The sequence below is a fragment of the Molossus molossus genome, unplaced genomic scaffold (genome assembly GCF_014108415.1).
Source record: "Molossus molossus isolate mMolMol1 unplaced genomic scaffold, mMolMol1.p scaffold_m16_p_8, whole genome shotgun sequence".
In the NCBI taxonomy this organism is placed as follows: Eukaryota; Metazoa; Chordata; class Mammalia; order Chiroptera; family Molossidae; genus Molossus; species Molossus molossus.
In genome coordinates this window covers 63,538,258-63,564,773 of record NW_023425402.1, presented here as the reverse complement: position 1 = coordinate 63,564,773, position 26,516 = coordinate 63,538,258, and the positions used below count along the sequence as shown (strand labels likewise).

General features: G+C 44.6%; 1 protein-coding gene across 1 annotated transcript; it reads right to left on the bottom strand.

The window, feature by feature from the left end:
• On the bottom strand, nucleotides 1–26,388 carry GABRR1 (gamma-aminobutyric acid type A receptor subunit rho1). The gene is made up of 9 exons (XM_036249127.1): nucleotides 26,084–26,388; nucleotides 14,885–14,991; nucleotides 13,297–13,364; nucleotides 12,239–12,462; nucleotides 8,323–8,405; nucleotides 5,603–5,743; nucleotides 3,412–3,564; nucleotides 1,837–2,033; nucleotides 1–928 (listed from the first exon to the last, which is right to left on the bottom strand). The coding sequence occupies exons 1-9, from the start codon at nucleotides 26,203–26,205 to the stop codon at nucleotides 635–637; spliced, it is 1,389 nt and encodes a 462-aa protein (XP_036105020.1). The 5' UTR covers nucleotides 26,206–26,388; the 3' UTR covers nucleotides 1–634.
• Between the last annotated feature and the right edge of the window lie 128 nt (nucleotides 26,389–26,516).

Sequence of the window (26,516 nt, the reverse complement as noted above, 5' to 3'; positions counted from 1 at the left end):
CTTCCAGGTATCCCTGCCAGGGAAATTCCTACCAAAATCAAAGTAATTGCACCGTCTAAAGAACTTTCCTTGTAAAGAAGAGAAACCTCATGAACCACAAGCCATAAATACAAATAGAATATTATTATTGCCTTGTAGTAAAATAAAGGTGAGGCAATACATCAAAAATAGGCAATAGGCTATAAACTGAAGCATGAATTTTGGTCAAAGGAGGAATTTTCGGGTGCACATATATTTTGTACAAGTGAGTTTTCAGTGTATTCCAGTTGCACCCAGTCCAAAGAACATAACGCTCACATAAAGGAAATCATTCATGTGAATAAGCATCTAGGGTCTAAAAGAGGTTGAATACAGTGTGCCCACAAGCCTGGTACAGTGTATTTCCAGGAGATTCCAGTAACAACTACCACCAGTTGCTATGGGTATTGTGTTCCAGCAGCACCTAGTATCATGCTGTGTGTACAATAGATGGTTAATAAGTGCAAATTAAACCAGGAGTGTCTTGTCAAGTTTTGAAAAGCTGGAAAGGGGTAAGTACTAGGAGCTTTTTTCCCCCCCATAACCTTACTTTGTACCATACAGATATTCCTGTAGTACACATAAAAGAATGTAAAATTTACAGAATTACAGGCATCTATGAGAAAATTGACCAGTATATTAAATTGAATAAAATGTATGCTGCAGGAAAAGTGATCCTGGAGTATTTATCAATGGCATGGGTGTCGATTCTCATGCTCACATAGCTGCTCCTCCGACTTTTCCTCTGCGGGGAGCTCCTCTCTGAGGCCAGAGTGAGCTGCACCATCATCTTGTCTGGCTTCTCCCCATTCTCTGGCATGTAGCTGCCCAGGTCATTCACCTCCACGTCGCTGTAGCTGCCATCCAGCATGACAGCGCGTGGCTGAGGCAATCCACAGGTGCAGGGAAGCTGTGAACACAGCAAACACACATTGGGATGCGAGCTCAGCTTCGGCTCTCAGAAGCCCTTCTTAGAAGAAGCTGCATGGCGGAGGAGGTGGCCTTTGTCTAGTTTCTTTTATTTCTTGTTGGGGTAGAGGTTAGGAAAACAGTGGTGGTGGCACTGTAAATATTCTAATAGCAGGTCTTTTTTTGTTTAACTAAAGTCTACAGATCAACTCTTAGGAAACTTCACATCATACCAGAGACCAAGAGGAATGTTCATGATCAAAGAATCGCCCTGTTCTCCACGAGATCATTAACGGATAGCAGTCCAGATAAAAATGTTTACAGATAACATATTGAGAGACAAAGAGGACTGGGAGAGGGGAAACTTGAAAGGTGTGGCATTGTGGCAACCGTTTGTTATTATATAGTTAGAGTTTTCTGTAAGACATAACCACTGAGCTGTGGATAGGATGAAGAAAGAAAAATCAGGTGGAAGGGAAAATAATCTGGAAAATAGTGGGAGGTATTTAAGATCACATATGAAGAAAAGTTTCCTAGAATGGTGTATGTGTTTCCTTGGAAGCTTCTTTTAGTATATCTCTATGTTCATAAATAATTTGTTCCACCATGTTGAATTTTCATTTATTTTTATCACTATGATCACCACCAAAATGAAAGGGACCAATGTCTTAGTTAACTTGGCTTAGCAGCTCCTGGTACATGGTAGGTGCTCAGTAAATGAATGAGTGAGAGATGTAGCCAAGAGTGAATTTCAATATATTGTTTTGTTTGCTCTTCATACCAACCCCAGAAAGTAGGTGGAGAAGGGTGTCACTACCTCATTTTACAAAGGACCTCTGACCTGCCCGAGGTCCAGAGCTAGACCAGGCTGTGTGCCTGAGTGGACACTTGAGCGCACAGTAAAATCACCTTCTCCCGCAGCTTCCGCTCCTTGCGCTCCTGCACCGTGGTCAGGTAGTTGACGGCCGCGTACTCCAGCACCGAGAGGAACACGAACACAAAGCTCACCCAGAGGTAAATGTCCACGGCCTTGATGTAGGACACGCGGGGCATGGAGGCATTCACGCCCGTGATGATGGTGGACATGGTCAGCACCGTGGTGATACCTGCAAACAAAGAGAGTGAGAGATGAGCACCTGTTTCTCTTTCAGCAAGCACTGCTGGACAGCTCCATGCCTCTGTTCTTTGTCTCTGCTGCTCCTTTGGCCTAGAATGTCTCCCTACCGCCCCTCTGTCTAGCAAACACCTACTCATTGTTCGAGATTGAGCTTTTATGAAGCCTCTCCTATTCCTCATCCCTCAAAATCACCCTTTCCCCCTTTGCATACCTGCATGTCCATTATAACACCTGTATTCCCTTCTCCTTTCGCAGAGAGCCCCAGACATTTGGCAGTGAGACATTTATTTCCAGTCAATTGTTGAAACAAAGATTACATATATGAGCAGGTCTATGTGTTTCTTGTAACTACTTCTCTAAAAAAGGAAACAAGTACTCGAGGTTTACGGTATATCCGTGCCCTTGTTGCTGTCGTCTAGTCCCAGGCCTGTCTCATCAACTGTCAGGGCACCTCTGGCAGCCACCTCCCAACCGTGCCTGCCTGCCTATTCAGCAATGTCCATTTTATCAAGGATGATGGTGTTAACCTCATTTATAGGAGACGGGTATTTAAAATTAGAATATATACGTTTTCTAGCACAGTCACTGTTTAAACTACAGAACAACTGCTAAAGGACAGGGCATCTGTCAGTGGAAATTTGCCCAGGATTTCAAATTAAGCTCAGAACATTTGCTTGGCAAACACCAAATAACTGGGGATTGGGGTCATCTTAAGGGCCGGCCCCAATCCAGTTTCACTAAAACCTGGTGGGTCACCCTCTCCCTTGAAGCCCCTGAACTGTCTGAGCAATGGCTATGTGACTGAGTGAGTGCAATATTAAAAATGGGGGGAATAGAGTTGCTGGCAAATAGCTGTCATTGGAATGCTCATAGAGTACGGGTTCTTAGAACTGAGTACACACAAAAATTAACAGGAGAACTGGTTCAAAAATGCAAGTTCCTTGTCTTCTCTCAAGGTTCTGACTCTATATGTGTAAGTGATATGCAGGATTCCTCTTTTTAAAATTTTTATTGAAGAGTCTGTCAGCAAGACCCCTTGGGCCACTTTTGAGAAACCCTGTTATAGAATGTGATTTCCTTATGCACGTGGGCAGAGAAAGCACCCACATACCGAGATCACCCACCCCAAACAAGGCTCAGACAAGTCTGAAGATAAGATGTGCACATGGGCACCTGGGGGGACCTGGAAACAGTTTTTCTACCTAGATTTTTCATAATGGCACTTTACTTGTGAGTAAAGAACTTGAAGTGTTTCCAAGTTATAATGCCAATAGGGGTTTAGGATCACTTTAAAATGAAGGGTTTTATCTGGAAGGAATTACTTGCATTTTCAGATGCGTGGAATGTGCACTTGAACTATTCCTTACCCAAGGGGACTCTGGCAGGCACAGCTCTGCGGTCGATCCAGAAAGACACCCAGGACAGCATGACCATCAGGGTAGCCGGAAAGTAAGTTTGGAGCAAGAAAAAGAAGATGTGGCGACGCAACGTAAAGTTAATGTACAGACGGTTGTACCAGCCTGGGGGGACACAAGGAAGAAAAGACAGCACACACAATAGCTACTCAGGTCCTTCATAAAACAAATGTTACTCAGGGGATCATCAATGCCTTAGACACTTCACTGGAACCTTACCGTACCTTTACAAAGCAGAGGTGGGAAAAACCATGGAACAGAGTTATCACATGATACCCACACCGCATGGTTGAATCTGTCTTAAGAAACATTTGACCCCTGTTTTATACATAAAGGAAACCCCTTGAGAAGGCTGTTTAAGACTCTCATGACTCACACTATGGGACAGGACCCAGCAGCATCACCATCACCATCACCATCACCATCACCATCACCATCACCTAGGAGCTTAGAAATGTAGACTCTTGGTCCCCACCCCAAATCTACTGAATCGATCTCTTTTTAACAATACTCCCCACATAATTCATATGAACTTTAAAGTTCAAGAGACACAGATTTAAACAACCTCCTTAGGATTTCTTTACAGAGGAAAATGTGTTTTAAGTTAAAATATCAAGCTAGCTCTGGCTGGATGCTCAATATTAGAGCATCAGCCCATGCACCAGAGGGTCATGGGTTTGATTCTTGGTCAAGGGCATGTACCTGGGTTGCAGGTTCTATCCTCAGCCCTGTTGGGACATGTGTCAGAGGCAACCAATCGATGTGTCTCTCTCACATTAATGTTTCTCTCTCCCTCCCCCCACCCTCCCACTTCCTTCCACTCTCTTTAAAAATCAATGAAAAAAATATCTTTAGGTGAGAATTAAATATATGTGTGTGTGTGTGTGTGTGTGTGTGTGTGTGTATACACACACACACACACACACACACACATATATTTAATATATTTAATAATATATATATACACACACATATATATGAACCTAAACACAACATTGCATTTAGGAACAGAGTGAACAATCACAGGTCCATCTATGTAATCTATGTATGCTTCAGCTTGGCCTTTTGTTTTCTTTTTTGTTTTGTTTTGTTTTTGTTAATCCTCACCCAAGGATATTTTTCCATAAATTTTCAGATAGAGTGGAAGGAAGGGGGGGGGAGAAACATTGATGTGAGAGAGACACATCAATTGGTTGCTTCCTACACAACCCTGACTGGGGCCAGGGATTGAACCTGCAACCCAGGTACATGCCCTTGATCGGGAATCCAACCCGAGACCCCTCTGTCTGTGGGCTGATGCTCTAACGCTGAGCCAAACTGGCCAAGGCAAATTTTGTGATCTTTATAAGGGAAATATATACATGGAGGAGTTGAAAGGACCAGGAGAACAGTGGAAGGAAAAGGCAGGATAAACTTGAGATAACAAGGACTGAAACTAAAATGGCAACATTAATTTGAAAACTTGGCATCCTAGGTAATTATAATGCAATGTTTATAACTGCAACAGTTTCAGAAAGTGATTGTAGAGGTGCTGTAGACTGAATGTTTTGTGTCTCCACCCCATCCCCCAAATTTGCATGTTGAAACCTAATGCCCAGTATGGTAGTATGGGGAGGTGGGACCTTTGGGAGGTGATTAGGTCATGAAGGTGGAGCCCTCATGAGTGGGGTTAGTGCCCTTATAAGAGAGACCACAGAGAGCTTCCACTGTGTGAGGACACAAGGAGAAGGGGGCTGCCCATGAACTAGGAAGTGGGCTCTCATCAGACACTGAGTCTGCCAGCACTTTGAGCTTGGACTTCCACAACCGTGAGAAATAATTTGTTGTTTAGAAGCCACTCGGTCCGTGGTATTTTATTATAGCAGTCCAAATAGACTAAGACAAGAGGGAATGTCAGAATGCTAAAGGTCAAAGGAATGGGGGTCCCCTGAAGATCTGAGACTAATGGGTGATATACACAGAAGATAACATATGCTAGATTGCCATATGTTGGAATTAAAACGGTGCCCTATGTGTCTAATTGGCACATTTGGTGTCTAATTCAAGTGGCAGAGGCTCTGCTCACTTGATAATCAGTTCACACCTTTTTTAAAGACAGAGGATGGCCCATCGCCTGCCCGACCCCAGCCCACCCCACGCCCACCTGTGCTGCTGTAGAAGGCCAGTTTAGTGGTGGTGTGGAATTCTTGAATGAGGAACTGGGAGAGCGAGATCCGCTCATCTGTCTTTAAGGAGTCGTTGCCTTTTTTCCAGTACAGCATCAGGTCATCTTCTGTATAGGCATCTGAAAAGTAGGGAGACAGCAGGAAGCACAAGGTGGTGAGAAGACAAGCCTGTCCGTGTGGCTCTGTGAAAGTTGCCCCCTCAACCCCGATCTCCCAAACTATTAGGATTGTAATACGATCGTTTGAATAAATAAATAATAGTCTAAATGAAGCAAAATGACTTTAAAAAGACAAATTTAACTCTTCCTAGTCTTCCAGAAGTCATTAGAGCAAAGCTCTCACGACTAAATGTTCATAATTCCTGCAAAAGGGCTCGCCCCGCAATTCAGTTTGCCATTTATTTGGTTAAACCAAATGAAATTGCTGCTTTTGTAGATCACAAATGGTAAATAATGGCAAAATTACATATGGGTTTCAGCCTTCTAAACCAGGGTAATTTAGCCCTTTCTTCTTTCAAAGTGTAGTGTTGCACCATTGATGGCAAATAACTTTGCCATTCTCAGGTGATAAGGGTTGCATTTTAGGAAGAAGAGACCCAGAAAAAGACAGGAGCAGAACACATCCCTTTTCTATAGGCCTCCAGTTGCTTCTACCCAGGGTAAAATCAAAGAGATTCCCCCATAAGGATCACTCCCTCTGGCATTGCCATTCCCCACCTGCTGCCCACTTTAGGTGAACACACTGCTCACACCAGCTGAACAAACCTACCTACAGCCTGGGCAGAACGGAGATAAAACCAAACAGAGCTGCCTGTCCAGTCTGCTTACGTGTGAACAGTTCTTGCCAGAGCTGTCCATTGGCTCCTGCTATTTTCTTCTCTTTTCTTCTATTTTGGACCTTCAATCTGGGTGGTGGTTTTGCGTGTCTACTTGGGCTCGGCTCTATACCCAGTTATTCAATCAAACACTAGGTGCTGCTGTGCAGATGTTTTGTAGAGGTGGCATTTACAAACAGCTCACTTTAGGTAAAGGAGACGTCTCGATCTAGGGTGATCTGTGGGCCTGAGCCAATCACTTGAGAGGCCTTAAGAGCAGACCTGAGGTTCCCCAAAGAAAAAGAAATTCCACCTATGGACGGCAGGGTCAGATCCCACCCAGAGCTCCCAGCCTGCCCTTCCTGACAGGCAGGATGTCGGACTTACTGCACCAGCCCCCAGGCTCGTGTAAACCCATTCCTTGCATTAAATATCTATGTATCTCCTATGGTTCCGCTTCTCTGGTGGAACCTTGACTGATACAACCTGAAAGAATCTAAAGTCCGAATGGAAATGCCCAGGTGTACTGGAGAAAACAATCTTCCAGAGCCAACTATCTTAGTCCTTCTTAGCACTGGGTCTTCAAGCAAGTTTTGTTCTTCCTCTGCAGAATGGGGAGAACACTAACCCTCTCCCAGGGATCTTGCTAGGGTGAAATAACAGGACAGATGTAAGGCCACTGTGCAGTAGGGAGTCACTCCCTTGGTCGTGGGTTTGATTACACCCTTTCTCACATTCAGTGCTCTGCAGGGAGGTCCATTTGGCCCCTACTATATGTGGAGTTCACTTCCTTGCAGTCCTTAGCTAGATAAAACCAGAGGACACCTGATCCACCGCCACGGGCAGTCTTACAAAGGTGCCCTGGGGCAGTGAGGTTCCCGTTAGGACTTTGACATGGCTCAGAAGTGCCACTGGTGGTGCTGGTCTGGAAGGCGTGAACAAGTTGGAGTATGGAATCCAGGCAGTGCTCATCAGGGGAAGCACTGGGGCAAGACCAGCAAATGAGTAAGTGCACAGAGAGCTCGAGGTGTGAGGCTAGTCCTCCACCCTGCCTCCACCTTGCTCTTCCTGGGGCCTGCTGCTGAGCTTTTCTGGGACTCCTGTGTGCGCGAGTTTCCTGAGGTCCTCCACTGGCCTGAGACTCTCCACCACCGCCTGTAGCGCAGTGGCACCTCCCTACGCAATTGTTGCTGGGAACTCCTTCTTCCACAAAATCTTACTCAGAAGAGCAATAAAACAAATAAAAAACGAGCTCTCTGGGTGGAGCATGTGTGTGAGTGTTGAGCTGGGGAGTTGGCAGGAGACTGGAATTTGCTGAGCCCTCTACATCCCTCCCCGAGCGGCGACACTGGGGAACTGCAAAACCTCCAGGTTCCACAGAACAAAACTGAAAACCATTACCGTAGGCGTTAAAAGGGTCAGTTATAAGAACAGAAGGTTTTAATCCTAAATTTGTTCTTGGTTTTAAAAAGTTAGCCCAGACTTAGCTTCCATCTAAAAAGTCACTTTAAAAGCATAGTGTGGCCCTAGCCGGTTTGGCTCAGCAGTTAGAGCGTCGGCCTGCGGTCCTGAGAGACCCAGGTTTGGTTCCCGCTAAGGGCACGTACCTCGGTTGCAGTTTGTCGCCGGCCCTGGTTGGTCGTGCGGGTGGCAGCCACTCGATGTGTCCCTTTCACATCGATGTTTCTCTCCCTCTCTCCGTCTCTTCCTCTCTCTCTCTCCCACTCTACCTGAACAGAAAATGGAAGAATGTCCCCGGGTGAAGATTTTAAAAAAAGGCATAGTGATGAATGAGGAGCACACTGCTCCTGCTGCTGAGCTGAGCTGAAGGTGTTCGGAAGTACTTAGGAGCTGCGTGCTAACGTCTGGCACAAGGCTACTCACAGCTTTCAATTTCAAGAGAGCACGTTTGTGTGTCCAGGGGAAATCGGCTAAAGTCCATATTGCACATTGCGGTCACTGTAACCCTGGAAACAAGAAGACAAAGTCCGGGTTTTCAGAGGATGCGAAATACAAGTGCAAAATGTGAAAACAAACAGAAAAGGCCTCTGTTTCCTTCCAATGTAACTGCCTCCTTCTTATAATTCCTAAGCAATGGGTCAGGATGTAGATGAGCAGTTTATGAGTGATACCCTCCTTGGAGTACTCGTAAGTATTTAAGTTTAACCCCAGGGTCCATGTGAGGCAGACAGAGTGCCTCTGCTAACTCCTATCACATTTGAGCATTTTTAAAGAAACAATGGCCTCAGTCAATATAACAATGTGAAATAAAAACTCATATGACATTGTTTCTTGAAAGAAACTCTGAGACCATACATATATGGGCATACCTCATTTTATTGGGCTTCACAGATGTTTTACAAATTGAAGGCAAAACCTTCTACCCGCAAAAGGATCCCATCTCGCTTTGGTGCCGTGGTCTGGAACCGAACCATTGCCTCCAAGGCATTGCCTGTGTTGTTCCCCTGTTTAAGATGCATTCAGGTTCTTCTGTTCTTTTGTTGATTATATTGATATTCAGTATTTGTGTACAATGTTTCAGAAATAATATTAAAGAAACACTTAATGCCAGTTGCCAAAAGCAGCACTTTTTTTTTAACAATGTTGATATTTTTATATTGATAATAATATCTACTAGTGAACATAGATGTTTCTAGTGCATAATTCCATGGAGAGCATAGTATTAGGGAAACACTGAAAGATCTTATTGTACTAACATGCACACATCTAATGGTTTTGTTCCAGAATTTTCGTGGAAAAACCTGCTGCTGAATCAAAGAATAAACAAGCACAGATCACCGGTCAGAAGAAAACTCTCCATCTTCTGGCTGGACGTGACTGACATGCTGGATTGAACATACTATTTTTTTCTTCAGCTACAGAAAATTGGCTATGTTGTGGAAATTATATGGATAATTTATGGCTACAAAGAAAAACAAACACTTTTAATTTAAATGAAAATGTCAAGGAAAAGAGCTCTCTTGAGACGAAATATCCAAATATTTGTCTTATTTTCCCCATTCCATTTGGTGTGGAATGTGTGTTCTGGGAGGATTTTGTTTTGCCAGCAGCTGGGTGGTCTCATTGCCCCTGGGAATTCTGATAAACAGGTTGTGTTTGTGGAGGGAGGTTATCAGCCTGGTTCTGTGCACTCTGACCTGATGCTTTTCCACTGTAACCTGCACAGTGAACAAGTACAGTCTGTGGTGTAAGCTAACCCATGTCTGTTTCTCTTTCCCCAAGTCCCTTTAAATGGATTCTTTGGAGGATCTTCCCTTGTCTTCGATGGAAACTTGGCAGGTTCTGTGGTTTTTCTGCTTACTCTCACATAATAGTGTCAAAACTCTCATAAGTAACAAAACACATCTCAATTCAGAAATTAAAAGAATTTTGGCCCAAGGTGTTAACCAACATGTCACACTTTATTGAAATTAAGACTTCTGCTCCCCCTCCCGGCTAACGTACGAAGCTGGCATTCGAGTGGCCAGTTTCTGTCCGTGTCTGATCACCTCCTGTGTGGGTGGACATGAGAAGAGAGAAGGAGGTAACAGCAGGACTGTTCTTTGGCCAAGTGGCTTCACAATATCTAGGCCTGAAACTTGGTTGAAGCTGGTACTTTCTTTTCTGGGTTCTTCATTCCCACTGCTGGGCACCTTCCTTCTCCAGCAGCTACGTCCCAGCCTGGCTCTTGGTTCACCCGCCCACATTCCAGTGCACATACACTGAACTATTCCCAACAACACTGGGAGGGCAGACTGATCCCACCACCACCGAAACTTCTCCTGGCTCTCCCCTGGGGTGGTTAGACAGCTCTTCCCTTACCCTCTAACGACCCCGCGTCCCAGTGGTAGGCACACATGTACCGTGCGCTCTGAGTGGTCCCAGGGCAGGCCCACCCATGGCATCCCCATAGCTCTCTCCCAGACAACAGCTATCAAATCCTCCACATCATTGACTCTTTTATATCTTGAAGTTGACTAAGAGTTCAAGCACCATGGAAATGGTTTTTCAACATTTCCTTAATGAAATCTACCAGCATGATGGAGTATCTCATTTGCAAATTCACTTATTATTGTATGTTGGTGCCTAGGAAACTTCCGTCACTATCCTGTCACCTGTCTCTCCCTGCCCCTCCACCCATGCACGAGGCCCAGACCTCTAGTTGCATTCTAATCATTTGATTCCATGTCTATCTCTTCCCCTAGCCTGAAGTTGCATTAACAAAAAAAACAAATTATTTCATTTTATGTCCCCAGAGCTTAAGACCAGATCTGGCAGGGCTTTCATCACACAACTCTGGGTGCCACCTTGGCACCTAGAATGCTCTTAATAAAAATGTATTCTGGCCCTGGCCAGTTTGGCTCAGTGGTTAGAGTGTCGGCCTGTGGACCAGAGTCCTGGGTTCGGTTCCTGCTAGGGGCATATACCTCCATTGCAGTTTGTCCCCGGCCCCGGTTGGGGTTGTGTGTGTGACAGTCAATGTGTCTCTCTCACATCGATGTTTCTCCCTCTCTCTCTCTCCCCTTCTCTCTCCCTCCTGCTCCTCGGGTGAGGATAAAAAAAATGTCTTTGGGTGAGGATAAAAATATTCTGTTGAATGACCAATGAAAGGATGAAGTGGGAGGATGGTATATTAGTACACATTTTAGGAGTTAACCTGCTGCTGACAGAGTTGACAATACCCAGCTACTCTCTGTTTTCCCCAAAATAAAGCTCAAAGTGGTAGTCCTCAGTAACTTAGGCCTCTTCATTTTTTCTCTTTCAAATCAAATCATCCTATGGTTTGATTTGCAACAAAAATTAAATCATCTGTTTTTAGACACAAGGAGGCTCACTGTTAACTCTGATTCCGAACACACAGGTTTTCCATGCTCTTGTTTCCTCTGCTCTGCCTCTGCGGTCACATCAGTGATGTAGGGAATTAGTAATTTGCCGGCTCATGAGAGCCAATGGCTACATCATCAGGAGGTTTGCAAGCTGGTTGTTAAACATAGCCATTATTAAAATGAAAGTACAGTATATGAATTTAAAATTAATAAGTTACACTAAAATAGAAGTAATAAATATTCAAAACTCATCACTTCCTAATTTGACTATTATCTATACTCCTGAAGCTACCTGCATCTACTATATTTAGATAGTGGAAATACTGTCTAAAGGTGTGTTACTACCCATTTCTTCCCAGCTCTGCATTCAGTGACAGCAGGTTGGTAGCTTGAAATTAGCTATGATGGGCGCATCTACACTAAAGAAACCAGCAAATGCTGCAGATCGGGGATTGAGTTATTGTTTTGGTGATTGTCTAGACTTGAGAAAGTGTCTAAAGAAAGCAGACTAAACCTAAAAGTGTGCTATGTCTATCACCATCACATGCAAAGAAAGGGGGGGTGGGATAGGATAGCTGAAGGAGGAAAGTCTTTGAAAAGAATGCATTATTTACTTCTCGGACTGCTACGAGAAAAATAAAACATGAATTATAGTAAAGTTTTGCAATTAAAATGTACTGTACGGGACAGGGTATAAATAATAACTATTAGCTTGAAACATTTCCCCAAGTGTATTTTCAATACTGAGTCATTCTTTACTCCTGTGTACAAGTTAGTTTTCCTTGAAAAGTTGGCAGCTCCTAAAAGGTTAGAAGCTAGCTATTCAAGGCCCAGAAACAAAATAGCTGTTGTGGAACCAATGATTTTCTTAATTAAGACAAATGATTTGCCTTTCTTCCCATGCTTCAGGTATGCAAAAGAGAAAGCAAACTCCCCAGGTAAAAAGGCCCAGAGGAGGCAGAGAAGGGCCTTACCTGAGGCTATAGAGCACTTGCCCGTCGGGTTGGACCCGCAGCATGACATTGTCCGTGGTGGTGTCGTGGATGAAGGAGCGTTTGGAGTGCACAAAAAACATGTCGGGGACCCAGATCTTCTTCACCAGCCGGCCATCGAACGTCATGCTGAGGTTGTTGGTGCTTGGGAAAGACAGCCTCTCGTCCTTCCAATAGTGCCTCAGGTAGAGGGTCATGGTGAAGTCCTGGGGGTGGAGGACAGAGAGGGGAGCCCCACACACTGAACCCACTGTTGTCAGCAGGACATTCGCTACCCCTGTGAAACCATCACCTGGCTGGGAATGAAACTGAGCTGACAGCACAGTGACCCTCTGCCTGAGGGCTCCTAGACCCACACACAGGGCAGCCAGAGAGTTAATGCCTCTGGAAGCTGCCCTCGACCCGAGAGTGGGGTCGGGGTGGGGGTGAGGGGGATGGCTAAGTGTCCCAGCTCCCTGGCCTCTCAGTTGGGATAACCCTGAAATATACTCTGTGCTGACTCCCAGAGTACCCCAATGGGACAGCATTTCACACCCCAATAGTAAGGGATTTGATGGCACTGCCCTTTTTGCTTCCTTCCCTTCCCACTCTCTTCTCGTGTTTCCTGGAATCACCTCCCAAGAAAACTCCTCATGCTAAAATGCTGTCTCAGGTCTGCTTCGTGGAGAACCCAAACTAAGATAAGGCCTTCAAAGGTCCTGTAAGCCAAGGAGGTCTAGACTCTTCTGCATTTCTGCAGCCAGACAGAATCTGCAGTAGCAGGATGTGCCTGGCCACTTGGCAGCTGCAACCTTGGGCCTGACTGTATATGTTTGAGAGCCTTTGCCCAGAGAACACATCCTGATGCCAGGAACCAGGGCCATGGAGGAAGAAGATCAACATTGCCACCTGTCTCTGTTTCATACCAACTGGATGGCTTTTGGCAAGTGTCTTAACCTCCCTGAGCCATCTGTAACACGTGTGTGGGAATGCCCACCGTGTGGGCAGAGCTCTGGCCCAGCACAGGCCCTGTGTGGATTCCCTTGAAGAGAAGCACTTACCATATCAACCTCTGAGATGCTGTCCAAGCTTTCCACCTGCACATCCACACCAACAGGAATGGCCGGGCCTGCGAACAAGGCATGGCAACAGCTTTTACTCTTTTAACTTTAACTTCTACTATGGAAAATATAGGCATAAGGAGTATTTGCCCTGGAACCTCAGAGTCATGTCAGATTTGAAGGTCTGATGTTCCCACATGCCATACTGAAGTTAAACCAGGGATAAAAGGATGGAATCATGGGCTCACTCCCTGGAATATTCAGCAAAAGTAAAACAAACAAATAAACAAAATATATATATATACACACTTCTTAATCTTCCAGGTGATTCTGAAACAGTGAGGTTAATATACAGCATTCCTGGTTGGTTACAAATGCTCCTGTAAAGGTACAATGAAGACCGAGGTCAAAGCTGATCAGAGCCAGGTCTGACCTAAGGAGTTACTCCTTAGCATGAGGGCATCCACTTCCTATTCTATATTTTCCTCCTGGCCTTGCACCCTCTTTCATCCTGGAAGCTAAGGTCTCTGTCTGGCCATGAGAAAGGCATTGCTTGGTAAGTAGGCACCCAGAAACAGTCATACTCAGAGGATTCGCCAAGCCCACAGATCTGCATCCTTGCCCTATGATGGAGTAGCTTCCAGGGGGTACATAATACACCAGGGTGGCCTTGAAACCGTTAGTTGTGTGTGTGTGTGTGTGTGTGTGTGTGTTTATTTTTTTGGCATTTCTAGACTATGAAAACTTAATGTTCATAAAGGGTTAAAGAAAACGATCTGAAGGGAGTGGATTGTTGCCCCTTTTCCTCCCTGCTTTGGGGCACGTGGGGCAGGCAGGAGGCATGGCGCGTACTTGGGTCATCCCTGTGAAAAGGTGATTTGAGTTCAACAGCAGCAGATTATGGACTGGATAGAGACTCCCTTCTGGAACCTGTTTATTCTTTGGGTGAAAGTGACTGGAAAAAATAAGAGGTATGAGAATGATTTCTAAAATAAATATTTTTTCTAGGGGAAAAAAATCCCTTAAGGATGAAAACCCGCAGCTGCAGGCCAAGCTTCAAAGGGCTTTGGCATCCCTCTGAGCTGAATGATTATTTTCTCAAGCTATTTTCATTTAATCAACCCCAGCAGTCCACAGCCTGCCCTCAGCTATGTACCCAGGCTCTGTCTGCCAGCTCCCCGATGCGAAGAAGTGTAGTGCAAGGTTGTTATTCAGAGCATCTGCAGGAGGCAGCTTTGGGCTGCAGCCGTCCTGTCTTCCCCTTGCTCGTCCCACAGCCAGCTGCTGGCTTCACGACCCTGAGCCAATCTTACCAGGGACAGTGGCCTGAGGACAGCTCGGCCTGGCCAACAACCAACGGGCCTCCTGAGAGTATGCTCAGCAGAGCCTGGGCAGAGCCAGGCAGGGCTGGGCAGGGCAGATGCTCAGAAGATGCTTTGGGCTCAGTGCCTTGTCCACCAAGCACAACTGAGGCAGCCCTGACAAGGGGAGAGCAAAGCTGGGTGGTCCCTTGGGCTTGAACTTTGCCCATAGACAGTCTGATGGGCCCCCAAAAAGATGATGATCCCCAAGAGTGTATGTCTCATACCTCCGAAGCCAGGCCTCATGCTGAAATCATGGTCATCTATCCGCAGAAGCTGCTCGGACTTTGTCAGTGGCGATTTGGTGATGTCAGGGCTTCGTTTCAGAACCGGGCTGCCAAGGACGAAAAAATAGGTTGATGACATATTTTAATTAAGCCAGATAAAAAAGCATTTGCATTCAGACTTAATCTTGATAGATTTGACGGGATATGTTCCTTCTTCTTTTAAGCTACTGGATATCCTCTCTTCTTTTCTCCAGCTTTCTGGGTAAATGAACTGACCCAGAAGGTCCCAGACAGTGATTCAGAAGCATCTCTGAGGAGCTTTCAAACACCAGTGTTCAGCCTGGCCAGTGTGGCTCAGTGGTAGAGCGTCGACTTATGCACCAAGATGTCACTGGTTCAATTCCCGGTCAAGGCACATGCCCAGGTTGTGAGCCTGATCCCCAGTGAGGGGCATGCTGGAGGCAGCCAATTGATGTTCTTTCTCATCGATGTTTCTGTCTCTCCCTCCCTCTCCCTCTAAAAATCAATAAAGGAAAAAAAAATTATTTTTTAATACCAGTGTCCAGGCCCCACCTCAGAGTTTCTGGATGGGTGGTCTGGGAATGGGGCCTGCACATTGGTATTTTTTTTAAGTTTTCTAGATTATTGTAATGTGTAACCAAGAACAAGAACTGTTCGTCTCAGCCTCATTAATAAGTCCAAATGACCCCAAAGCTCCTGTGTCATTTTGGGAGGGTTTGGGCCTGAGGGGAGGGGCCATGGGTGTGGGCTGGCACCCTTGACCTCTATTGGCCCATCCTGTGGAAGGAGGATGGACTTGCATTTGGGTCAGATGTCAACCATCCTGGCTCCCTGAGAGGAAGCTTCTTGTGCTTCTGCTTTTGAATTGTACCTAGGACCATTTTAATATATTTTTCATTTTTTCTAAATAGGTAATATATTTTCAAGGTTTGATAATTTTTTAATTCCTCACCCAAGGATATGTTTATTGGTTTTAGAGAGAGGGAGAGAGAAACATTTATGCGAGAGAGAACCATTGATCAGTTGCCTCCCATCCACACCCCAACTGGGGGTCGAACTCACAACCTGTGTATGTGCCCTGACCGGGAATCAACCAGCAACCTTTTTGGTGTATGGGACGATGCTCCAATCAACTGAGCCACCAGGGTAGGCCAAGATTTTATCTTTTTTTTTTTTGGTACATGCCCCTAGCGGGAACCGAACTCGGGACTCTCTGGTCCGCAGGCCGACTCTCCAACCACTGAGCCAAACCAGCCAGGCTGATCATTTTTTTAAAAAGAAATTCAGTAAGAAGTTAGCCTCCCACCTCTGCCTTCGTCCACCCCAGCCTGCTGTCCACAGGCACCTCTCTTTTTTATTACTTATTTCTCTGTCAAGAGTTTCTTGTAGCTACAAGTAAATATAAATATTATATAGTCTTAGTTTTATTTTTCTGGTTTTATTGACAGATAATTGACATATAAATTTGTATTAGTTTTAGGCATACATGATTTCATATATGTATATATTACAAAATGATTACCACAATACCTTTAGTTAGCATCCATCACCTCACATAGTTACAATTTTTTGCTTGTGATGAGAACTCTCAAGATCTGATGTCTTAATAACTTTCAAATATATTCAATATGGTGCTGTTAGCTATAGTCACCATTCTGTACATTTTACATTCCCCAGGACTTATCTATTTTATAATTGGAGTTTCTACCTTTTGACCTCCCAGTCCCACCCCCCACACCCCACACCCCATCTCTGGAAACTACCAATCTGTTCTCTGTATCTGAGTTTGTTTGTTTTTCATTCTACGTATAAGTGAGATCTTACAAGATATGTCATTCATATTGTTGCAAACGGTTTACTATTTTTATACACAAAGTTAACATATTATATACACTTTTCTACTTTTTCTTTAATTATACTTTGAATTTTTCCATGTCTAAGTATTCCAAGCCTCTAGCCTCTTATTCTTTTTCACGCTTCATAGTGTTCTATTACACATGAATGCCCCATAATTCATGTGACCAGTACTCTAGTGGTAGGAATGTGCGTTGCTTCCAGTCTTTTGCTATTACAAACGATGTTGCAGTAGCTTTGTTTATTTATTTATTTATTTTTAATCCTCACCCTAGGATATTTTCCATTTTTTTTGTACAGATAGAGTGGGAGGGAGAGAGAGAGGAAGGGGGAGAGAGAGAGAAACATCGACGTGAAGGGACACATCGAGTGGCTGCCACCCTCACGACCAACCAGGGCCGGGGACAAACTGCAACCGAAGTACGTGTCCGTAGCGGGAACCGAACCCGGGTCTCTCCGGACCGCAGGCCGACGCTCTAACCGCTGAGCCAAACCGGCCAGGGCAATGTTGCAATAGCTTTGAAAGGTCTTCATTTACTCCTCAGCACCACCTGTAGAATCCACATGAAAAATTAGCGACCTTCCCAGCTCCTCCTTATGACGACACCCGCGCTGTGTTCCCTCCAGGGTACCACCATGCACACCCCTGGATTAAGTAGTGCCCAAACTTTGGCCCGCCTCAGCACCAGCTGCAGGGCTTGTTCAAATCTAGATTCCTGAACCTCCCCCTTTTCCCTGGAAGTTTCCGCCTCAGTAGGTCTGGGCTGAGGACCAAGAACATGCTTCTCTAACGAGTTCCCAGACATCGTTGATGCTGCTGGTCTGGAGACTGCACTTTGAGAACCATAGACCTGATACATTTTATCCCCAGAGATTCCTCCCTTATAACGAGCTCAGTCTACCTTTAAGTCCTTTGCCATCTTCTTTCCTGAAGAAACCCTTTCCCACCGCGAGAAAAAATGTGACTGGGAGACAGAAAAACAGGGTTCTGACTTCACTCTGGGACCGCCTTTGGGAGTTTGTTTCCAGGAGACTCCAGACTGGTACCGCAGCAGATAAAAGATAAAGCGGTGTGACCTGCCAAGGGCTGCGGGACATAGTGAGGTCATGCGACTAGAAGTGCTTTTCAAACCCTAATGTGGTACACAAGTGGAAGGAGCCATTGTCATTACTGACCTGACAAGGAAGTTTTCTTCTAAAGTAAGGACATTGGGGAGCATATGAGATCTTGTTCCCCAGCCTATGTCATCAGTTTGGCTCAAATAAACTCTTCCTTCCATAGACAATGGGTATAGGGTTTTCCTTTGGGGTGATGGAAAAGTTCTAGAACTAGATAGTAATGATGGTTGCACAATATTGTACTTAATGCCACTGATTTGTACACTGTAAAATTGTTAAAGTGGGTGCACTCTCCTGTCCCTTTCATCCCCCTCATCTTCCACCAAGGGTGTTACCTTTGCCTTTCTCTCTCCTAAGCTCCACGGTCCCTGCTTTTGCTTCTGTAACTTGTTTCCTGAGCCTGCACAGCCCAGCCCAGCTGCCTCACTTCTTCCAACTCTGTAACTTTCTAAATAAACTTTCTCTTAAAAAAATTGTTAAAGTGGCAGAGTTTATGCTATGTATATTTTACCACAATTAAAAAAAACACACCTCAAAATAAATGCACAATACACATGTACATACACAAATAAAGGGTGGTTATTGTCAGATGGAATAACCTATCCCAACTCTGTTTTATAAATCTCACTAATAGATTAAGGTATGTCCCCAAATCTCTTAAGGACAAATAAAATAAAATAAAATAAAATAAAATAAAATAAAATAAAATAAAATAAAATAAAATAAAGCAAGGAAATTACAGTGTTCCCAGCAAAGGAAGTAACCCAGGGAAAGAATCTGAACTAGTGAATCAGGACCCAGCTACAGGGCCGACAAAGGTAGGGAGGAAGAAGCTGAGACTTCAAGGGGAGGGAAGCCAGGCCAGACTGCTGCCCACACACTCCTTCCCCAGCTGGAGCCAGGAGCTCCCTTTCATCTTCTCCTGTGTGGCTCCCTCTCCTTCTTGTCCCCCACCCTCTGCTTCCTGCTCCTCAGTCAGACGTGGGGGCCCTGCTGAAAATCAGCTGAGGTGTGGGGAAGAGACATCTTTAGCGTGGTGTGTGTGCCCATGGCCATGCCTACCTGGCTGTGAGCACCTTTGCGTGCTTCTGGTTTTGGTCTTTGAGGCCTACTTTGAAAATTAAAAATAAAGGTGTGCTAGAGATATTCTAGGTATGCAAATCAACAACCCGCACCCTCCAGACTTGCTTCAAATCTAATCAGAATAAAATGTGAAAGATAAAAAACAAACAAAAAACTATGAAGCTGCAATGCATTAATTTAGCCTTCTGATGGGCATTTCCCCAGCACCCACAGGAGCAGGGATTGGAGGACTAGTTACTTAGAAGGCTTGATTTGAAGAGGTCTGACCTAAAGTATCTCCCCCATTGGTTTACCCAGGCTTGAAATTGATTCCAGTCCTAATTTGGATCTACCATAAACCAGTTAGGACAGAGAGAGGTGAACTGTTTCACTTGGGCATCCTTGTCCTCTGGCTTTTGGATGCAGCCAAATGGGTGCTGGCAGGAGATGAGAAAACAGTGTTTATTCCTCCATCTCTCCCTGCTTCAATGCCATGTCTGTGTTGCTCTGTGATTACAAGTAATCACTGTATCTTCAATAGGCTCCAATAACACTATTTCCCCTTTAAGCCTATGAGTAATCATGGCTTCCTGCTATTCCTAGTCTTTGAGGGCATCAGCATGCCTGGTTGGTTCCCTGAACCCTACCCACAGCTCTGCAAGTAGTCCCTGTATTCAGTTATTGGTTAAGGCACTTGGGTGCAATGCTGTTTTCTGCCAGGACTTATGTACAGGGACACATCAGAACTGATGCATAGGGATTATGTCATCTGTAGCAAAGTGGAGCAGAGACAAGTGTGGGCTCTGCGAGAAGGGTCCCAGGAGTGGAGAAGAGCTAAGACTGGAGCGAGAGCTGCATCTGGGCTACAGGCCATCGCAGTGGATAGTGAACAGGGGCAAAATGAAGCCACAAGCTACTGAGGGCAGAGTGCCCCTTATCTTTAGCACCTTGCACAGTGCTGGACTCCTGCAGACTCTCAACACAGGCTATTTGAATAAAGGAAGGAATCAGCTCCTTGGTTTGATGCCTGAAAAGGGAGGCAGAGGGGACTGAAAGAGGAGGGTTGGGATGGACAGCAAGCTTGGCCCAGTTCTTATTTTGGTTTTAGGCCAGCCTGGAACAGATCTGGGCATCTACTAAAGGGAGATTTGTCAACTCTGAGATGCCACTGCCTCTGCCTTCATGAAGCTTAGATTCTAGCCTAGAAAAGACTCATAAATAGAATTCTTACATTTATTTTTATTATTATCGTTTAATATTTTAAAATAACTTTTTTCTGCTTATGTGCTCATGCTAAAAATTTGGGAAAATAGATTTAAACATAAAGGAGAGAATGAAAGCCACTCAGAAATACCTGCACCATTCTGTATGTATCCTCACAGAAGAAAGAGAGAGAGAGAGAGAGCACTGTAACTTGCTTTGAAACTCAAGTTACAATGTATCATGAAATATTTTTCATGTAATTTGTATCTTTTTACCAGCCAGGGGTATGATTATTAACCTTGAAATGAGGTATGACACATAGGAAATAATAGAAATAACTAACACTGCTTGAGTTATTTGCCAATTAGCATGCTAACTTGTTACACCTATTAACCTGGGTTAGTCCTCATAGCAATCCTATGAGGCAGGCCTTGCCATTATCCACATTTTATACACATGGAGGGTCTGAACACCTTGTAAAAGGAATGGAGCCAGGAGTCAAACCCAGAGGGGGTCTGGATCCAAAGGTTGGAAGAAAGGTTGGTCTTGGAAGATTTGGGTCCCCTTGCCTGGAATGTGGATTAGATGGGGCAGGTCCAAGCTTATCTTCTCCTCAGGTAGAAGCTAGCGTGGACTTGCACAAAACTGGTGCCCATTCACTTCTTAAATGAGTTCCTTTATTAAATGTGTCCCTGGAAAATTATGAAGCACAGATATGTCCCAAGTTATGATGATAGAGGATGACATTTAAGACAACTTTTTGTTGAAACAAACAGAGGGAGTCGATGTTTTGAACACCCACTTTCATTTTGTTCTGACCTATGGTACCTCCTGATGTTTCCTTGTTGAACTTCCTAGGCAGTTTGTATGTGGACAATGTCTTCCCCAAACCTCCCTCAGACCTCTGTCAGAGGTTAGATAGAGCAGAGGGGGGCCTGTGATGAGCAAAAAGTCTGCCAGGGTATCATTCAGCTGATAGCAGAGAACCTGATGAGTTAGTTCACCTCTGAGAAGACAAAGAACTTAATTTTGACAGGGAAGCAAGAAGTAGCTAATGAAATGATCTTGCTTCTTTGGCTTGTGTAATAGCCAAGGAGAGAAATCCTTGTCTGTGGTCCAAAACAATGGATGTCATCCTCAGCTCCTCCCTCTCACACCCTCATCCAGGGCCACAGAGGATAGCTGGGCATGTCCAACCCCAGCCCCACTATCTGTTCATAGGGTTGCCCTTTTCTAATGTGCGTAAAGACCCTGCACAGGCCACTTGGGACGTGCCCACACCAGTCAGTCAACCAGTCCTGGAGGAACCTCCTCCTCAAAATCTCTCCATGCCCTGGCCTCTCCATTCCTACTCCCGCTGTCTCATACATCATTATTCCTTACGTGGAAGACAGAGGTTTTCTCGCCTCTGCTCTTACTTATCACACCAACACCATGGGATGAAGAGAACAGTCACACCACTGCCCTTCTTAAAACCCTTTACCTTCAAAGTAAAACTCATAGAAGTTGGGCACCTAAGGCACATAATAAGGCTCCTGCCCTCCTTCCTTGCCTCAGCTCCTACTCTGTTGCCTAGTTGCAATCGCAAGTTACACCTCTATGCCTCTGCTCTGCTTTCCCATCCATCTGGAAGGTCTTTCCCAACATTCTCCATTCTCCTTCTTACCCAGACAATGCCTTGTACTCCCAGATTGAATATCAGCTCCTCCTGGAAGGATTCCCAGGCTTCCCTACTTCCCACTGAAGTCAACGCTTCTGTCCTTCACGTGCTCCTTTGGAATGTGCGTCATCCCACGTGGCCGGTGTTTCCCGACCCTCTCACTCACCTCACTGCAAGCTCCAGAAAGGAAAGACTCTCTTCTACATCGCTGTAGCCGCCGTTCCTATCACAACGTAGAGCTCAGATTTTACAAAGATATGTGCAAAATATGAAAGGGGGAGCACAAACCCAAGAGAGCATTTTACAAAGTTTAGTGAGCCCATAAGAAATGTGCCAACGGGGCTGATCTAAATGAGGCAAGACTCAAGGAAAGTACTAAAGACGAGCAGAATTCTTCAAAGTTGCATCCTAAGCCTGGAGAGTAAAGGAAATACACTGCTTGGAGAAGATGAGGTAATGTTAACAAGCAAGTACAATAAGGCTGAGATTCTGTTAACAAAATCCAATCTTACTTTGATATTGTCCTGTAAAGGGAATGGCTTCAAATTGGGAAGGGAAGAGTGAAAAGAATTAGTTGCTGCTCAGCATAGTGAAAATGATAGCATGAGAAACTGTGAAAACGAGAAACGCAGTGTTTCTCAGCCTTGATTGCACATTGGGACACCTGAGGAGCTTAAAAACCCCCCAGTCCACACCCAAGACCAAGGCTTTCCTGCCTCCAGGCCAGCCCAGCTGACTTTGCGCTGCTGCCTGCCTAAGGTTGAACATGGACCTAGTCTCTCGTTTTTCCACCTTGAGTAACATAACAGGCATTTGATAGCTGTCAAATAAATAGCTTTCTCAGCGTCTTGGATACCTCTTTATTCCCGTTGTACACCTATTATTCTGGGCCCTCATTTCCAGCTTCCTTCACCAAGTCCTCTTCCTCTATCCTCTCCTTAAATGTTGTTTTTCCCCAAGGTTCTGTCCTTTATTTCATGCTCCATGCTGTCTTTGAGTCACTTCATCTACCATTGGTTAGGACAATTCCCTTGAAATCTGCAGGCCTGATTTCCCTCCTGAGCTGCCGACCTACAGGCTTTCCTGCCGACTGGACAACGACCTCTTGGAATCTTACAAGCACATTCAGGTCCACATGTTCACACTGAACTAATCATCTTTCCCCTAAACCCACTCCTTTCCTATTCCCCTTTCCCTGACACCAGCCTCTACCCAATCATACAATCCAAAAACCTGCTAGACTGTCACCCAACCTTAACCTGACAATTCTACCTCCTTAAAGCTCCCAGATCCGTCTCTCCAGTCCCTGTCCACCTCCATCATATCCTAGTTCAGGCTTTCACCATCTCTCATGTGGTCTAAGGCACACTCTCTGTATTACTCTCTCTGTCTCCCCTCTAGCACCCTTCCCATCCTTCTACAATACTGTCACCAGTATGAACTCCCCAAAATGGAAACTAGCTGAAACTATTTAGATCTTCTTTACCTTCAAAATAAATTTGAATTCTTTAGCGTGGCAAAGCGAGCCTGGTAATGGTACTGCCGGCTTCTGATAGGATTAGTTTGCCCTCCCCGAGCATGAGCTGGCATTTGTCCCGGCACCTGTGGCGTAGGCAGGTTATGTCTCCATTCTTCCGGGGAGGAGGGAGAGACCAAATATTGATTTATTCTAGAAACATTGTCCAATGCCCTGGCATTCTGACCTTTGCCCAGCATGATTTGTGAAGGAGGTCCCACCTGGATGTGCCTCCTATGAAGGTCTTGGGAACAGCAAATGAATTATTTGCCAGGGCAGAGACTAGAGTGAGGCAAGTGAGGAGTAAAATTTAAGAACACACACTCTCAGGGCCATGCAAGGGCCTCCTTGAATTTTGCATTGTGGGCACCTCACCTGCCTCACCCCTGTTTGGTGCATGTGTTTACCTTGCTTCCCATTTTATTAGTATAAACCATGAAAAGAAGCCTGGCCCTGGCTGGTTTGGCTCAGTGGTTAGAGTGTGGGCCTATGGACCAAAGAGTCCGGGGTTCATTTCCCACTAGGGCACATACCTTGGTTGCAGTTTTTCCCCGGCCCCTGTTGGGGTCGTGTGGGTGGCAACCAGTAGATGTGTCTCTCTCACATTGATGTTTCTCTCTCTCTTTTCCTCCCTCTCTCCCTCCCACTCTATCTGAAGATAAGTGCAAAAATGTCCTCAGGTGAAGATAAAAAAAAAAAGAAAGAAAAGAAGCCTGCATACAAATTACCACAGACTTATGAGTTTAGAGTCTGGATAAAATTAAGTGAGCCCTTGAAAAGTTTAGGCCACATAAAATGAAGACTTAACCTGGCTGGTGGGAGCATAAGTGGGGTCCATCATTCTGAGAAGCAGGTCTGCCAAATACCTGGAGCTTTAAATGTCCTCATGCCATTTGACCCAGTGTACTTCCGGGAGGCTGTCCTAACTCAATAATGGTGTATTCTTTTGTACAAAGATATCTTATAGAATATTTATAATAACAAAGGAAGTAACTAAATGTTTATAAAATAGAGGAAACTGCTTAACTGGTGGTACATTCGGAATTATTATGCATATTATGCATATTACATGCAGCCATCCGAGTGGACTTCAGGTAAGTAAACATGCTGACAAAGTCATATTAAGTACAATAAGGTGACAAAGCTATATGCATACAACAATCCCAAACTAGTTAATATTCAATATATGTTTAGGAAAAAAAAAAAAACACTGGGAAAATATACAAAAATGTTAAGGTTATTTCTGGGTTTGGGAATTATGGGCAATTTTTATATTTTTAAAACTCTTTTCCCATTTTAAAAAATTTAAATAATGGTCATATATGTCTTTCATAATTACCAAAAAAAAAGAAAGAAAGTTCTTTTAAGTAATTTTTTTAAAGAAAATCTGTTCTGCTCTCCAGGACTTCTCTTCATCGTTGGTGTTTACCAATAAGTCGCCACTCTAACTCTGGCTTAGGAGCAAGGCTGAGAAGTCTTTGATGACAACCAGTAGGGTTTGTTGCTGCTGTTGCTTTTAATCTTCATGAGCACATTTGGTTCAAATAATCTCTATGGCTGCACCGCTCCACAAATTCCACTGTTTGCTCAAACAGCTTCTGACGGACAGAAACAGGGCACATGGCCTGAGCACAGCAATCGCTCTCGGTGCCCGGGACTCGCCGTGACCACTGGACAGTTCAGCTCCTGGCTTTGTGATGTTGCTCAAACAGCCGGTAACAAGTGCTATGAGCCAGCCAGCTGTTTGGGAACCTGTATGTGGAGAGCTCTCTCAAACCCATGATGGGGGCACTGCGGAGCCAGACACCAGCCCCCTCCCTAGCCCCAAATGTCACAAAGCTGCATTTCCTAAATATTAATGTATATTTTCAACATCTATTCACATTTATATCCAGAGGAAAAGAAACCTGAAACTCAATTTGGACCTAAGGCTGATGAAGAACTGAGAGTCAAGAATGCCCTTATTGCCTCCATTTCCTCATCAGTAAAGAGAGGGAGCTGGATTGGGTTTTCTCTGAATGTCCTAATTGATTGATGGATGTCGGGCCAGCAAGTGCGCAGGTATGCACTAACGTACCAGTGCGGTCATCAGAGCCGCCTAGGTGACTGAGTGTGGAAGGAGCAGCCTGGCTCTATCTAAGCTCCCTCCTCGCAGGCTGGTATGGCCAGGGCGGCACGTACCCATGGTGGCAACAAGCAAGAAAGCTGGTCTGCAGGCAGAGTCATCCCTGCCCCCTTCCAATTTATTAGTAGAAGACAATCTAAGGATCCTTCTAGTCATTATAGCTTGAAAAAATCTGCTTTGGTTTCTTTTAAATAATTTTTAAAAGGACCCACAAATCCAGCAGAAATAATTAGAACTGACATAATCATTCTCACTAATTCGAGGTCCCATTGATTGAGAATTAGCAGATTTGTTTTAATTTAGGATGGAGATATCAATTAATTGACTTCAATGTTTTTTGGGTTTTGTTTTTTTTTTTTAAACAAATGTGCCTGTACTGTATTCTTTTTTCCAGAATCTCTTTCTCACCTAGGACAGTTGATAAGAGATGTAAGAATATACAAGATTAGCAATGTCTCTGATCTAGCATCATTTAAAAATAAAACATAATTCTAACTTCCTAAAAGGCAGGAAGCAGGAGAACAAAGGGAAAAGGCATCCGTATAAAGCACCATAAGCTGGAAAAGACTCCAGAACAACATCGTAAGCTTGCTTTGCACACCTTTCCCCTCAATCCTCTACCCCGAAATGTCCACTCACCTGCCTTTCTTAGGCATCTCGTGGGTTTCTCTTCCTCGCCAGTGCACTCTGCTTTCAGTGGCCAAAATCCACCCCCACCATAAGAGGACGACGCCAGCTTTCATATTCTGGACAGCCAACATGGGTTTCCAAATTCAAAGTTTCTCAAGAAAAAACAAAAAGGAAAAGGCTGTTATTCTTCTCTCTTAAGACATCTTTGGTCTGTTCATTATTAGAAGGATGTTTTATAAAAAGAAAAAAAAAATACAACCCCACTGTATGTAATCTGGAGAGCAGGAGAAAGCAATTTCCGCTAAACCTATAAATCCCCCTACGTCAGATGTCAGGGATTTTCTGAACTGAAGTTGAAGTCCTGTGTCCCTGTCAACAGTCATTTTGACTGGTCTAAATTAGTTCATCGTCAGATGTGGTAAATATGTTAGTAAAAGTCTGT